We start from the raw sequence: 15,490 nt of genomic DNA on the forward strand, positions 1-15,490 counted from the left end.
GAGAAGATTTACTGTAGACATTAATTTATTTTTCAAAAACAACCTTTGACAACAGAACAAAAACATGAATTAAAACTGATCTAAAATAATCAGACGAATATTATGCTGGAGAATATGAACCACCAAATAATTAAAAGCTTTAATTAGATACTTCTTATATCAAAAAGAGTAACTGTTATAATTTGGTCAACATTTTTGTTTTATTTGGGTTCTAAGAGAAGCAATACACTAACAATCTGAGAGGGACTGGTTCACTCACTGCATAAAGTTGACTGATTTAGTTGACAGCATTTTGGTCTCCATGGCAACTGTAGCTTTTTTTTTTCTGACCCCAGATCAGATTTAGTAAAGGCCTTTAAAGAGGTCAGAGGAAACATTTAAAATTTATTTTGCTTTCAAAAACATCCAAGGGAATGTAATCTAAGTCTTAGAATAAAGCTGGGTGAATCTTTAATGATTTATAGGCTCATAAATTCAAGACTGGTGAGTTTTATTGATTCAATAGTCAAAGATTAAACCAATCTCACGGATGATAGCAAAATAAAAGGATTACAAGCTGATATTATAGAGCTGCAATACTATTTCTTGATATATGTTGAACTTTTTTGGGATCATGTCAGTAAAAAAACAAGGATCAAGTGTGAAACAAAGTTAATGTTTTTGTAAAATCCACTAACTGATGGTGGAAATGTCAGCTTCAGGCAACAGAAGAATAACAACAGACAATCTTTGATCAGTTTCTTCTCATAAGCACCTTTTAAAGAGTTTTTGTTTTTTAAAGAAATTATAATCCACCTTACTGAAAGCAGTAACATTTTTAGTGAACATCACTTTTTCTTTTGCAATAATGAAATTGTAAGGTGGGAAACCCTTAAGTCTGGGGGATGAAGCATCTGCATAAAGTGTTGAAACAAACCTATTTGAAGGAGATCAAAATCAACAGTAACCAAAAGTCTTTGAAACAGCACCAGTAAAACGGTTGGTACTTTCAGTCTCACATCACTCCATTAGAAGACACTGTCTGCCATCCAGATAAATGTCGATCACATCAGCTTTGTCCTGCAAAAACAAAGTGAAAACATTTGATTTCCTTCAGGTCATTTAAATTATTTTGTCGATTTTTACTTAAAAATTGCATACAGAAATTTATCTTTACTTCTGTCAGTAATGAGTGAAAAAATGTCTACTACCATCACAGGAATCTGTCACAGCGGCTGCTGAGCTTTGACCACTCACACCTGATCATCTTCACCTTGATCCCCAGCTGCTGCTATATAAGGACGGATCTTCCCCCTGCATGGCGTCAGATTGTTGTGAAACCCTCAGCGGTAACACTTTCAGGCCTGCTGTAGTAACTTGCGCTAACTGCCCAGTAACTAACCTGTCTGTCTCTTCCTTCTGCCTAGTTGCCTCTCCTGTCCCCGATCCTGACCCCCACCCCTGGTTTTGGACCTTCTGGCTTCGACCCCCTGTCTGTCTGACCCTGAGATCTGGAATTGCCACCCTGATTTGGATTCCCTGGTTCTGACCCTGGCCTGCCTGACCAAGAAACGGTTTATTTCCTATTAAACACCAGTTTTTGTATTTACTGTTCAGTCCCTGCGTCCATCAGTTCCTGAACGTGTCAGAATCAAATCCTTCCTTCCTATAATGTCTCACCAGCTCTCTGCATGTTTTCACTGGTATTTTATCAATTTACTTTTTTATATATATTTTTATTCTGTCCTTTAAGCCCTCATAAATTCATACTCTTTCCTCACAAAATACCTGAAGTTTATTAAAAAAACCAAGAAATTACATTTGTTTAACTGTTCACAGTTGTGAAGCTCAAAACGGAGATGTTTCTGCAACATAAATGGAGTCCACTTGTTGTAAATTCGGTTGATTTTTTAACTTCATTTGGAAGCAATAAAATTGACGTAATGCAAACCATCTAATCCTGACTGTCAACAAAACAAAACAAAAGATTAATCCAAACTTTAATCTACCAGGACTACAAATGGTTCCACATCTGGACAGAATCAGTAAGAAGAACATAATAAATCACATAAATAGAAACTAAATGAATTTTGCTGAGTTGCATGTGAAAGCTTCACGTTACTTAAGACAGGATGTGATTTAGCCAAACCTCCCCCACATTTCAAGCTTCCTTTCCTGGTTGGGCTGAAGTTTACCACTCCTCAGTCGCTTTAGTCGGATATTTCAACATAAACAGCAAATTACTAATAAGTGATTCTGTTCCAATTCAACATACAAATTTTTATTTCCAGATTAAGAAGCAGCCTTACCCTGGAGTCTGGCTATTTCTTTATGAATGTCTTCATAAACAGCAGCTAAAACCTCGTCCTTTGGCTTCAGACCATCCAGAAAAACTGCAAAAACAGCATAAGCATGCAGCACCTGCAATCTTAACATTTTTACAAACAGTGCAGCAGTTTGAGTTTTAAATAATGACAAGGTTAAGTGTAATAAAATCAGTACTATCATCATTAGAGAAGGGCAAGCTGCCGCTATCATAGAAGTAACTGTAATAATCAATATGTTACTCATGCCTAGTCATTATTAAAATTGTACAAGTCCATAATCTAAAGGCCATTCAACATTTTAGATGTCCTCTCACCAATTTCTGAAGTGATTCTCTCCATCTCCTCGCGGTTTTGAAGGTACATTGGCCACACGTATCCATCAAAGTAGTTTGGAGGGTCTGGAGGCGCATACACCCTCATGCTGCCAGGACAAAAACACAGAAACAGCTCTCAAATTAAGATTTCACTGAAAATCAGAGTGAAAGAAATAAAATGTTTTAAAAAATTACACTAATAATACCAAAAAAGAGAGATGAGTACCTTCGTCTCATCTTGCAGACGTCATAAGGTATTTCCAAAAAATATCTCATGTCAAACATCTCATTTAAAGGCCTGGAAGGAGAGAATATGAATAGTATGATTAAAGGACGGCTAGGAGAATTTAATGCTAATATAATATAATAGTATATAATAATATAATATTAGACTGTGAGATGCAACAGAATTAATGGTGACAAGAAACAGCAGATTAGTTATTCTACAAAACATTTTCTATGTAAATACAGGAGACAGAATTTCACAGTTTTAATGACTGAGATTATAAATTAAAAAATAAATGGAAAAACATCCATCCATCCATCCATCCATCCATCCATCCATCCATCCATCCATCCATCCATCCATCCATCCATCCATCCATCCATCCAGTATTTTGTACCTGTGGTTGAAAATGAGGAAACCTTCCACTATCAGAACGTAAAGTTCGTCATCGGTGGATGAATCTTTGGCTATCAGGCCCCGCTGCCTCAGGAACTCATGAGGGTCTTTTTTCCAGGAGCAAACCTCCTTCATCATCTCCTCCATGTGAAGAGCATCAAGCGCTTAAAGAGAACGCAGTTAGCATCATCTCCATTTCTCAGCTGAGACACAAATTCATTTCAATACACAATAAATGACCTGAAAATTCACTAAAATACCAGAAACAATGTTACCAGAAAAACTTTTTTAGGACGTAAAATAAAAAGAGTTGGTTTATAATTATAGAACCTTAATTTCAGTCAAAATCATCAAGTTAAATCACAGATAAAGCATTTGAACTTACTGTCATATTGCTTGAAGCCGTTACTGTCCACTGGTACAACAAAGTCATCCTGACAAGAATAAATACGTAACTGTAAATTATTATCTGTTGTGCCAGAAATTGCTAAAACACTAATATTATCTAAGGAAGCCTTCATGGTTTACTTTGAAATAAGTATCCTGAGCAATGATGCAGCTGTTGTGTATTTTCTGGTGAAGAAATTGGGAGAGGGTAGATTTTCCTCCATTGGTTACCCTGCGATTAAAGCAAATGGAAATTATAAAATAAAGAAACCTAACAGAAAATACCTACTTAAGAGTAGGTGTTTAGAATCGTAAAAAGTAAACAGGTCTTATCAGGCCTCACAGCCACATGGTTATCACAAAGTCTACTGATCCGTTGTCTTGTTGCTTCAGTTTCAAATATTTCTGCACATTTTTCTCTCCTGTTTTCACCTAGTTTGTATTTAGTGGTCACATCGGAAGCACTTTACAAAGTGAAACCTTGTAATTCAGTTATCAGTGGTTCCGTTTTTTTAGTAATGTGGTGTTTGCTGAGCAGCAATGCGTGAGGATTAAGACATTTACACATTAGTTTGCTGACAGCATTCAGATTTACTTACCCACCAACTCCAACAATTATAGTCTTCATTTGCAAAAGCTCACGGCAAAACTACTGATGTGTGTCTCTAGTTATAAGAAAATAACAAAAAAAAACTCACGTTTAACTAAGAAACAACCGCATTGTTTACCTACACAAACACAACCCTCCTCTCTGTCACTCGTTTCCGCCCAAGGACGCATGTGATTCGCTGAAGACGGTGTTACGTCACGCCCTGCTCATTGAAACAGAAAAAGTATGCTGTTGGATTAGCTGCCGATTTATGAAAATATATTTCAATTAAAATGTAAAATATGTTCTTAGTAGCACAATAAATACCTACAATAAAAACGTTATTAATATTAGTAACTGTTATTTTTATTAACTATATCTTTTACATAAATTAACATCAATGATTACAAAATATATATTTTAATTTTTATATAATAAAATTAAAATGTATATTATTTTCAATTGTTTATATTATTTGTAATTGTTTATAAATGTATGTAAAATACATAGTCAATAAAAATAACAGTTACTAATATTAATTAAAATATTTATTATTTTATTATCTTAATCTTATTACTTTTCTTTTATCATATTATTATTGTTTTACAGCTATTATTTCCGAGATTACTAACACTAAAAATAAAATCAATATCCTTGAAAATATTAATGTATATTAGTTGACCTAATACACAAAATACTAAATCAACATTAACTTTACAATATCTATCTATCTATCTATCTATCTATCTATCTATCTATTTATCTATCTATCTATCTATCTATCTATCTGTCAAAAGTTGTGCGCATGCGCTCGTCAAGTTTTCCGCTTAAGTTAACTTCCTCATTAGCAGCGTTAGCTTCAAAGTGATCCAGAGTTCAGCGTCGTCTCTGTCTGAACCATCATTTCTTTCGGTTAGTCTTCGAGCCTCACAGATGTCTAAGCCTCCTCCCAAGCCGGCCAAGCCAGGTAAGACTGCGTCTTCGGTGACTTTTGACTTAATTTTCCCCAAAAACTTTTCTTTCGGTGTCGTTTGGTACGTGGACAGTGCACCTTGTCTTGTTGAGTGGCTGACGCTAATGGGTGGAGGGTGCGCTTGTTAAGCTTGTCTGAAAGCTCGGGGTAGAAGACTTAAATGCAGTAATTAACTGCTTTATCTCGGGACATTCGGTAATATGACTTCATATTTAAGGAGGCTTTAGTTGGGTGTTTGCTGGCTGACCGGGGCACCAAGCTCTGAGGCCGCCGTCACTTCCCTATTTCCATCATCCATGCAGTAAGCAGCTTGCTGCCCCAGAGGTAGCTCCATTCAGATGGGTGTCTGTGTGGTCACACCTCTGTATTCTGATTGTCTTCATTCCAATGCAAAGAACGCGCTTTAAATCAGTGGATTTACTTGGAGGTCATTTTAAAACCTGTAAATAGTGTCTGCAGCAGCTACTGACATCATTGCATGACATCATGCATTGACATCCATTTTTCCTGCAACATTTGAATTTAAAAAATGCACGAAACTTCATGTTTTCAATGTTCTTTCATGCTAAATTATTTATCTTTTCTCTACATTCAAAATACTAAATCGGGCTTATTTAAAATGTCATCAGACCCAAATTTAATTAATGCATAAACTCTGATACTGCTTCTTTTGTGTGGATATGTAAAATGCTGTTAATTGATAAAAATCAATTTGTCCGCTCGATTGTTCTATAACTTTCTGTATTATTTGATCACTTATCAAAATTGCTGAAATTGCGCAGTTTATTCATATACATGGTAGGTGAGTGCAGTGCTGCGCCTTACCACTGGTAAAATAAAATCAATATCCTTGCACACTGAGTAATGTGCATTTCCACTTCTCTCTCTTAAATCGCCAGTGTTTACACGTATCCCATGCATTTTCTATGGAGATAAAAGATTACACTTTTCTTAGGAATATCATGAGGAAAAGATGGGCTCATTTTAGTCAATACTTAACAGTAACCTAGCTTTCTTTGATAAAAATAACACGGTATCAACATATGTATACATAATTTAAAGAAACATGTTTAAGACGAAATTAGAATGATTAATTGGACTGATCTTGACGAATTACTTATTGAAATAATCATCAAATAATCTAGTTGTTAACTGGAGTATACTCAAAATTAACACAGACCATAAATTAAGCCAAAACTGTTAATTTATATATACATCAACAGATCGGTCTAACGCTTTAATAAGTCGAAAAGACATGGTTGAGCTTTTCACATGTTGATGTTGCAAGTATTTATTTATTTTTAGCTGCAGATGCATCATTTTGCTGCAAATCATCATGTGTACACTAAAGGGATGCTGTTCAGGAAATTTAGGATTTAGGAAAATGATTATTTTCTCATTTAAAAAGGGAATTGAATGATTTATTTGCATCTTTTAATGTGTTTATATTATTGTATAAAATAGGCTTAAATTAAAAATTTGCAAAATGGGCCCATTTTTTTAATCTGATTTACACCAAATAATCAATAGAATAATGGATTACTGAAATAATCATTAGTTATAGCCATATGCTATGCTATTAAGTAATTCATACCTGCAGGATTTAATTCAAACTGGAATCAGAATCAAAAGTAAATGGACATCGAGTTCAAGAGTACAACAAGTTCAGAGAAGAAAATACAGTTGAAGTAAATTACAAGATTAAAAAGTTTTATGAGCATTTATGTCCTTTAATTCCTGAAAAAACTTAACAGAAAATAAGCCTAGAGGCCATAGCTTCATTACATTGTCATTACAGGTACAATATGGGGAACGAACTGCCCTGAAACCATCAGAAACACATTTTATGTTTCAGCTTTTTGGCTACAAATTAAAAGTGGAAGAAACTCACGACACACTATTGGCTTAGATATCTACTTACGGCAATAAAGCAGGGGTAAAAATCACCAAAAAACTGTATGTAGCCAATATATTTTTATTCTATTTGTAAATGCTTGTATTTATGTCATAAATTGTTCTTGTTGTCATTTTTGTTGTTTAATTTGATATCTGGATGTAATCTCAAGTGTCCCACACTTGTTTTTTGACACCAAGTTTGGTTACCAATGTTTTACAAAACCATAAATTTTGATTTTACAATAAGTAATCAATGAATTCACAGGATTAGACCCAGAATGAACAGAGGTGCATCTGATCAGAGGTAGCAACAAACTTTATGGCTCCACAGAAGGTTGTTTGGATTATGTTATCATGTCTCGTTCATCATATAACAGGTTAAATCAGGTGCTGTTTTTCTCTCTGTATCTGGTTGTGCAAAGAATTTGTATTTGGTTTTGTTCCCTTTTCTAGATTTCTGCTTTTTACTACATAATCTGACTATTAACTGTAATCCCGACTCATGACAAATGCCGCAGGATTTTGAGTGTTGAATTCAGATTTAACAAGACCAGGTGTGCAGATATCGCTTCAAATGGCTGGCATTTGGTTTGCAAGAATGAGATTTATTTTGCAAGTTGCCACAGGTTTCTAGCCAAACACAAATTCTTGTAGTTAGGAATTAAGAAATTAAACAGAACTCCTATTGTTGTTTTTTGTGACCTATGCAAAAACTCTTATTTTTCTCTTTTTGGTCCTGTTTTAGGTTATTTTCCACTTCAATCTGCTCTGTTGCAGAGGGTTTTAGATAAAGCCAGAGCCTGGCCTCCTGAGCTGAGGTATTTGTCTGTTTAAAATAACATGGCTGGGCCTGCAGAGTAGCAGACGTGAACAGAACTGGTGTTGTGTGGTGGTACAGACCCCTCCCCCTCAGTTTAACCTCTAAACACTGTGCATTTAAACATTCCAGGTGCTGAAATAAGATTTAAAATCTCCTAATAATCGTAAATGTATTCAAGCTTGTCAGTAATTAGATCACTATCTGACCTGTTGATTCATTTCCGTTTGTTACACAATGTGAGATTTCCTCATGTGTTCTCTGCATATGTCTGCTTGTATATTTACATAAGACACCACAGATGAAGTCTGCATTTTATTTTTACAGCTGACCCACTAAAGATAATAAATGCACATATAAAGAATGCATCTGTTTGTGGTTTTAAATCATGTCGTTGACCTAATCGGGGTGTGACACTTTTGAAAAGGAAGTCGGCTCAACATAGCAGCACATGGTGATGACGCCTCGCCAAAAGAAAGATGCAGATCTGTCCTTTTTGCTTGGTTGAAGAGTTCGACTCATTCTGGTCAAGCTGAGCTGAATCGGCGTCTCGTTATTTGTGTGCAACCCGGCGGCTCTGCTGTTTACTAAACTTTGAATTTCTGTTGTCAACGTGCAGCTCAGGGCGGTGCGACTTCAGGTTTAAGTGTTTAAAAATGCTTCTATAAGCTTTTTGTGGGTTTCTGAGCGACTTCTGAAGGTGGACCACAACCACCCGGGTTGCATTCTGCAGCAAAGCGAACACCAGGCCAGAGCAGGCCCAGAGGGAAGGTGCTGTTGCACAGTGACCCACTGTGTGTCTTTTTGTGCTGCATGTAGTAATAAGTGTGTTTTATTATTGGCTGCAGGAGAATCGCACCAATCTAATTTGTTGTTGCATGCAAGTATTTCACCATGTTGAAGCCAGCTGGGCTGCAGGAGTGAACTTGCACTGATTGTGCTGAGACTCCTTTGCGTGTCCTTGGTGTGTTTTTTCCATCATGGCTTCTGTTTTAACCCATCTAGCAGCTCCATGTTTCATTTAACAAACTGTTTTTATGTTCTTTTCCAGGCCAAGTGAAGGTGTTCAGAGCGTTGTTCACCTTCGATCCCAGAACGGTAAGAGCTGTCATTTAATTTCGGCAATATGTTTTGATTAATAGTGACAATTTCTCAATATAACGTATTAAAATGGAACTTGATTTGTAATATTAGTTATTTAATGTGTTTAGAGATCTACATTGATTCCTGTTGCAGAATACAGTAAATCATGGTTAATTATTGATGCAAAAAAATTTAGATTTATAGAAAATTATAGGATTTTTTTTTTACCCCGTAGTGCCTGAATGTATTCAAAAGTATTTTAAAAAAAGTGTTTCGCCTGAATTGTTTTTAACTGTGACCTGTTGCAATAACCAATTAATCACATGGTAAAGTAAAACGATCTTGATTCTGATATTGTTTGAAGGGCGATTTTGTTTAGACATCCTAATACTTATTATTTATTGCTTTTAGCTTTTTTTATTTTGGATATTTATGTTTTTTTTTCCCAGTTGTAATGTGGATTGTCATTTACAAAATTAAAGTTTATTGGTCTTTAAATTTGCCATTATCAGTATATCACTGGAAAGTAGTCTAAAAAACAACAATATTATTGTTTATTTCTGGGCAATTTATCATTACAGGCCTCCCTAGAATTAATATAAATGTTGATATGATGCTAATCAGTGACTTTAGGCTTATAAAGAATGGAATTATTTTGAATTACAATAAATATTTTTGATCAAGAAATGCTTTTCACAGTATTTCAAATATAGCCAAAATGCTTCAAAATCATGTTGCTGCATAGTCCCTGGGTCTTCAATCCCCTTATTAATCATAAGAAACTAAAATTTAAATCACATGTAAAATAATCATTTAAAGTTAAAGCTGCAAGCAGCCTCGAGCGGCCATCGCAGCCAAGTGGCGCTCTGCCCTATAGCCACCGCGGGGGAACCAGCACCGCCACCCGCCTGCCACCGCGGACGCTCTCGCGCAGTTGAAGCGCGCGTCCACCAGGCCATACGCGCCGATGAGTTCGGCATCGCTCCCTGACAACACACCAAAAATCTGTGCTTAAAACTTAACCTAATTTATTAAGTTTATATTTTACAACATGCTGCCTTCTTTGCAATTAAACAAACTGCAATTTACTTTTTTTTATGAGCTTCTTTGGTAACGAAGAAGAACATTAAATGTATATGAGGGGAAAAAAGTTCCCTTTCTGGGTAAAATCAGGTCAGTTAGACTTTTTTGGGAAAGTGGACAACTTAAAAAACAAAATGACAATTAACTTGCTGTTTACATAAAAATTAGGAGGGAAAAAACTCCTATATCCTATGTAAATGTCATATAAATGTTAGAACTCCTATATCTACCGTTTTGTTTTTTGTAATAAAATGATTATTCCCAATTTTAATATTTTTTTAATCTTTATCACCACCATGGAGGAGGTAAAGAGCCAGATGTGGTTCTGCAGATGTTTACCTTTTGCTCTTTGATTTCCAAAATGTTCCCAACATTTCCAAGGACCCATTTCAGTTTGCCATCCATTTCTCGGTGCATGTTAGTTTTTATGTAGTCTCTCAATTAATTTATCAATCAGGTGTTTAGCTATAAGAATTATTTTGTTTCTGCAGGATAGACTAAACAAAATTTGTGTTGAAATAGTTTTAAGCACAGGCTGGTAGATGAATTGAATGAAAACAAGTAGAGGTGAACTATTTAACAAATATCGACTGTAATCTGAACATCAACAAAAAATGACTGAAGTTAACTTGATTAAAATCGAAGGCAAAGTTGATGTTGACGTTAATCAGTGTGTCTAGGTGTGTCAGAGTAACAATGTGTTTTGTTTTTCAGCCAGATGAGTTGTACTTTGAAGAAGGAGACATTTTGTACATCTCAGACACGGTTGGTAAAAGTTGGGTTTTCTCTGCTGCCTTTCTCACAATCTTTAACTCTTCAGTTATTCTTCCTCTTTAATGTGAATCCTGCGACCTTTGCATGTTTTATTTTTTTCTCCTTGCTACATGTTATACATCCCTAAACGCATAACATGCTCCATCTTTATTTCACTTCTCCTTTTCATTTACTCTGTGCTCTTAAATTTGCTCTTTTTATTCTGCTTGTAAAAATGAATGTTTATTTCAGAGCGACTCTAATTGGTGGAAGGGGACATGTAGAGGGAGGACAGGACTAATTCCTAGTAACTATGGTGAGTAAAGGAAAGATAATCCAGAAATAACCTAATAATTTCACACAACAGTAGTCTTACATGATCTTGTTTTTCAGTTGCTGAGCAGGCAGAATCTATTGATAATCCAATGCATGAAGCAGCTAAACGAGGTACGACTGTCTCAGTATTTAAATCGTTTGATCTTTTAATATTTTCAAGCAGCCTTGACCTTTTAAACTGCTTATGCTTACCAACCTTTGTGTGTTTTCACTCATTTGTGTATAATCTCAGGTAATATGAGCTGGCTGAGGGAATGTCTGGACAACAAGGTTGGGATTAACGGGCTGGATAAAGCGGGAAACACTGCCCTCTACTGGGGATGCCACGGAGGACATAAAGGTAAGCAGTGAACGTCATGTTATTCATCTCTGATTGTGACACAGAACGTGCATTGTAACAAAAAGGACATTTTTTTTGGCCCTTCTTTGTTCATATTATCCTAAACATGTTCAATATGTTCTCTCTTTCCTGTCAGATGTGGTGGAGTTGTTGCTAAGCCAGCCCAACGTGGAGGTCAACCAGCAGGTGAGATGATTTTAAAAGCTCATTGGCAGCTTCACTCAAAGCTCGTTTGAACATTTGAAAACGGAAAACATTTTCAGAGCATAAAACCATAACCGAAGGTATTGGATGTCAATAACTTCTAGTAGAAAAGCATCAATATATGTGCAAAGTTTGATTTTTCTCCATCATTTGTCAAATACATAAAAAACTAAGATTCGGCATTGTTTGTGTACTTGTAAACCTTTCATCTAACATGATGTATCCATAATTTAAAAAAATATATAAACTTTGATGGGATGTAATGCTTTCATTTTCATTTTCTCTTATGTTGACTCTAAGACAGACTTTAAAGAAAACTAGAAAATGCATCTTGGAAATCAAATCAGTTTATCTCTTTTAACCATTTATATATAAATAACAAAATGAAATGTTATAAAACAAACTGAGTATATTTAATACATACTGAGAATCAAATTCCTACCAATGACATAAATCATAATGAAGAAAAAACCTAGATGAAAATATTAAAGTGTTTGGAAAATAGAGATTTAATTTAAAAGTTAATGCAAATAAAGTTGGCAAAGGTCAACTTGTCTTTTCAAGAAGTAACTGAATTTCTACACAAGGATAAATTTCTCACCATGTTGGAAAGAAAATTTCCCCAAAATAAACTATTCTATGATAAAGTCAACAAAAACTAGATTAAACCTAAGATGAGTAAACATGACTAAAATGTGACTAAATAAAAAAAAAGTCTGTCAATATTAACACTGTTTGAGTTTTTAATTCAATCTTCTATTAAGTTAAATTCCTGATTTGAATTAATATGATTAAAACGACTTTTTAAAATTAATTTACCACTAACTTCCAAGTTTAAACATGTCGTTAGTTTGTCACTGGTTGGGTGAATGGGTGTTAAATAGTGTCATAGTAGTTTAATGATCTTGTTTTTATATTTTAGAATAAACTGGGAGACACACCACTGCATGCTGCTGCCTGGAAGGGTTACTCTGACATCGTGGAAATGCTGCTTGCTAAAAGTTAGTTTCTCCTTTGATCTTAAATAGACACTGATATTTGAGAAATTATAAAGATTTGTCAAACTCATAAAATTTTGATTTCCTTCCAGTTTTCATTTTCTTTGTTTCTACTTCTCTGTAGTTTACTTCAGTGTCGATGTGTTTGTTTCAGATGCGAGGATAGACATCAAAAACAACGAGTGTAAACTGGCTGTCGAAATGGCCACCAACGCCCAGTGTGCTTCACTCATCAAAAGGAAGCTGGGAACCAGTAAGTTCTTCCTCGCGTACAGAACGACATGGACAGGGAACTGTAAATGAACTGTTTATTCACTTGCAGTCTACATTTTGGAAGCTTTTCTTTATTTATAAGGACTGATAAATATCAGAAATTCATCACGGTTTACAGAAAATATATATGATACAGGTTTGACTTTTTGGACTGAATTAACAGAATAAGTGAACTATTCTACACTTATAGGTTTGTTTCTTTTGTTACAGCCATCACCCGGACACATAGCAACGCTGAGGAGTATTTGGACGACGAGGACTCGGACTGAGCCGGCTCCGGCTCCGGCTCGGTCAGACCGTTTTCGCTGTTTTACATTGTTGGTTCTCTGGAGGTCGTGGAACTTTTAAGTTTTGTTTTTGTTGTTTTTCCTGCAAGTCTAAAATGGGATTATCTTTAACTGAAACTCCATTTTAGCTGAAATATTTTATTCAAACACTTCAGTTTCATGCTCTCTGCATATTGGCGGTGTGATTTTTAAAGCACTGCGTTCATCCCATCGACCGTCTGCTTTGCTGAGTTCATTTCCTGATGTAGGGAGCGTATTTTGGAGCATTAGAGGCAGACTCTGTGGGCTAAGGTGCAAAATGTACGTAGTGGGAGAGATGTGACCAAAGCTCTTCAGAGACGCGTCTTAAAACATGCAAATTATGTATTTATAATGGAGATTAAAGTGCCAGTGCAGATTCAGAGATTTATATGACGTCTATTTTGTTTCCGAGCTTTCCTTTCATTCCTGAACTCCTCAGTAGACCAAAGTGAATGAAACTGTTGCATCTTCCTGCTTCAAGGCAACTTAAACTGTTGCTGAAGCGAAGAAATCTGCCTTTAACTTTTATGATTAATTGGGTGTGTCTAAACCATTCTTGCATGGTAAGAATGTTTGTTTTTTATTTCCACTGGCAGCAAAGTCCTACTGTCAGTTCACTATAATTGAATAACATTCAGTTAAAGTAGCTGAAAAAGACTTGAGCTACTCTCTACTGCCTTTCCTAGATTTTGATGTTTGATTTCCAGCCTGGGAGAAAATATCCAGTCTATTGCTGCTTTTCTATCTGTATTTAACAAAATGCCTTAAATCTATGCAACAGAATATTTGTTTCTTTGGTTGAGTGTAATGTTGCTTATGTTTCACAATTTTGTCTTAAAACTGCAATAAAAATGTTAATATTCAGTCTTGCTTAATTGTCTTAGGCATTTTTGCAACAAATTCAATACAGTGTGCTATTAGCTGAAAAAACCTTTTTTCCTTTTTGTCGTGAAATTAAATCTACAATTCACATGTAGGTAAATTGGGGAAAAAAAGAAAAACATGAGTTCAGTTTCAAGACATTGTTTATTAAAAAGTCAGCATTTTGACATTCCCAAAAAAAGGCAGAAAGGGCAAACTTATGTAAAGACAGAAAATACAGCAAGTCAATGAAAGATTCAAGCTACATAACGGCCACACCGGAGGGGAGAAAAGCAAGTTGAAGCAGATAAACTTTCTGAAATAAATGTCCTTTCTCCAGTTTTACATTTAACCACCAAGTTATTGTACTAGCAGAAATTAAATCTTCCTTTTCACTGAACAAAATACCCAACATTAACAAAAGTAAAATAAATTTTTTCTTAATTTGCTGGTATGACGTAGGAGAGCAGCATTTGTTCATGACTTCCAGTTGGGATGGTGACTACAATTTAAATTAAATCAAAACTTCAATCAAAAGAGAACAGTTGTGAAAGGTCTGCAGCAGGAACGATCCAATTATTGGTAACACTGAGCAAACAGCAGGGTACATAGTTTCTTAGAACTGCATGTTTCCATTGTGGTTTTCAACTTAAACAATAGTACACATGCCTTTACAAAAACACATATTCTGCCCTGCAGCACAGATGATAGGTAATGTGTAACGTATGTAATCTAAATCAAAATGAGCAGAGTGTGATGAAGTGCATCATAACCTAAGTTTTAAATTAATTTAGCAAAAAATACTAAACTCTTTAATAATAAAGACAACCTCAACTCCACAACTGTCCGCTGAAACCTGAAAATGGCGATACTTTTCCAAATGGCCGTTGCTAACTGGCTAGCATAAATAGCTAATTTAGCTCAAATTGATACTGAGCTTCAGCATCCCGGACGGCGTACTTGGGACAAAAACAGATGTAGTTAAAGTTGATACATTTAGATCGAAATGCTTGTACAAGTGACTGTCTTTCAGTGTAAGCTTTCAATAAAGATGAAATAATTTGCAATAATGTTGGCGGCATGTCTTTCCGACGCTGATGTTAGAAATACCATATAGTTTATGCTAAGCTAAATTGGCAAACTGCTATTCACTACCGTAATACATCGTTTTGCATGAAGTAACGCTTTTTTTATGTGTCAAGAAATTTAAATATTTCTAAAGTTTTTTTAATATACAGGATATAATTAGGGCACCTGAAAAAAATTGACTTTATTCTCAAAATCCTGAGTCAGAAAAAGTCAGAATTCAGACTATATTAATTTTTTTTAATTTTGCACTCCCAGACA

At 35.2% G+C, this 15,490-nt stretch overlaps 2 protein-coding genes across 5 annotated transcripts; one reads left to right on the forward strand and one right to left on the reverse strand.

Annotated features, from left to right (window-relative positions):
- Positions 1–7: 7 nt before the first annotated feature.
- LOC106944948 (nicotinamide riboside kinase 1-like) lies at positions 8–4,399 on the reverse strand. Of its 4 annotated transcripts, none has more exons than XR_001424450.1 (9): positions 4,229–4,399; positions 3,771–3,861; positions 3,628–3,676; positions 3,244–3,406; positions 2,847–2,918; positions 2,621–2,727; positions 2,289–2,372; positions 1,191–1,293; positions 8–1,059 (listed from the first exon to the last, which is right to left on the reverse strand). XR_001424450.1 is itself a non-coding variant. In XM_015028296.1 (8 exons), exons 1-8 carry the CDS (start codon positions 4,255–4,257, stop codon positions 1,049–1,051), a joined length of 606 nt encoding a protein of 201 aa, XP_014883782.1. In that variant the 5' UTR covers positions 4,258–4,399; the 3' UTR covers positions 8–1,048. The 4 variants fall into 4 exon arrangements, 2 of the variants coding, with proteins under 2 accessions (XP_014883782.1, XP_014883783.1); XR_001424451.1 differs by having other exon boundaries at positions 2,289–2,400; XM_015028296.1 differs by lacking the exon at positions 1,191–1,293.
- A 634-nt stretch (positions 4,400–5,033) lies between these two features.
- ostf1 (osteoclast stimulating factor 1) lies at positions 5,034–13,341 on the forward strand. Its single transcript, XM_015028303.1, has 10 exons — positions 5,034–5,185; positions 8,956–9,002; positions 10,785–10,835; positions 11,076–11,139; positions 11,217–11,270; positions 11,392–11,499; positions 11,636–11,685; positions 12,626–12,704; positions 12,856–12,954; positions 13,185–13,341. Exons 1-10 carry the CDS (start codon positions 5,152–5,154, stop codon positions 13,241–13,243), a joined length of 645 nt encoding a protein of 214 aa, XP_014883789.1. The 5' UTR covers positions 5,034–5,151; the 3' UTR covers positions 13,244–13,341.
- Positions 13,342–15,490: the final 2,149 nt, after the last annotated feature.

Source organism: Poecilia latipinna, unplaced genomic scaffold (assembly GCF_001443285.1).
Source record: "Poecilia latipinna isolate Pla-1442-1.1 unplaced genomic scaffold, P_latipinna-1.0 Scaffold119, whole genome shotgun sequence".
In the NCBI taxonomy this organism is placed as follows: Eukaryota; Metazoa; Chordata; class Actinopteri; order Cyprinodontiformes; family Poeciliidae; genus Poecilia; species Poecilia latipinna.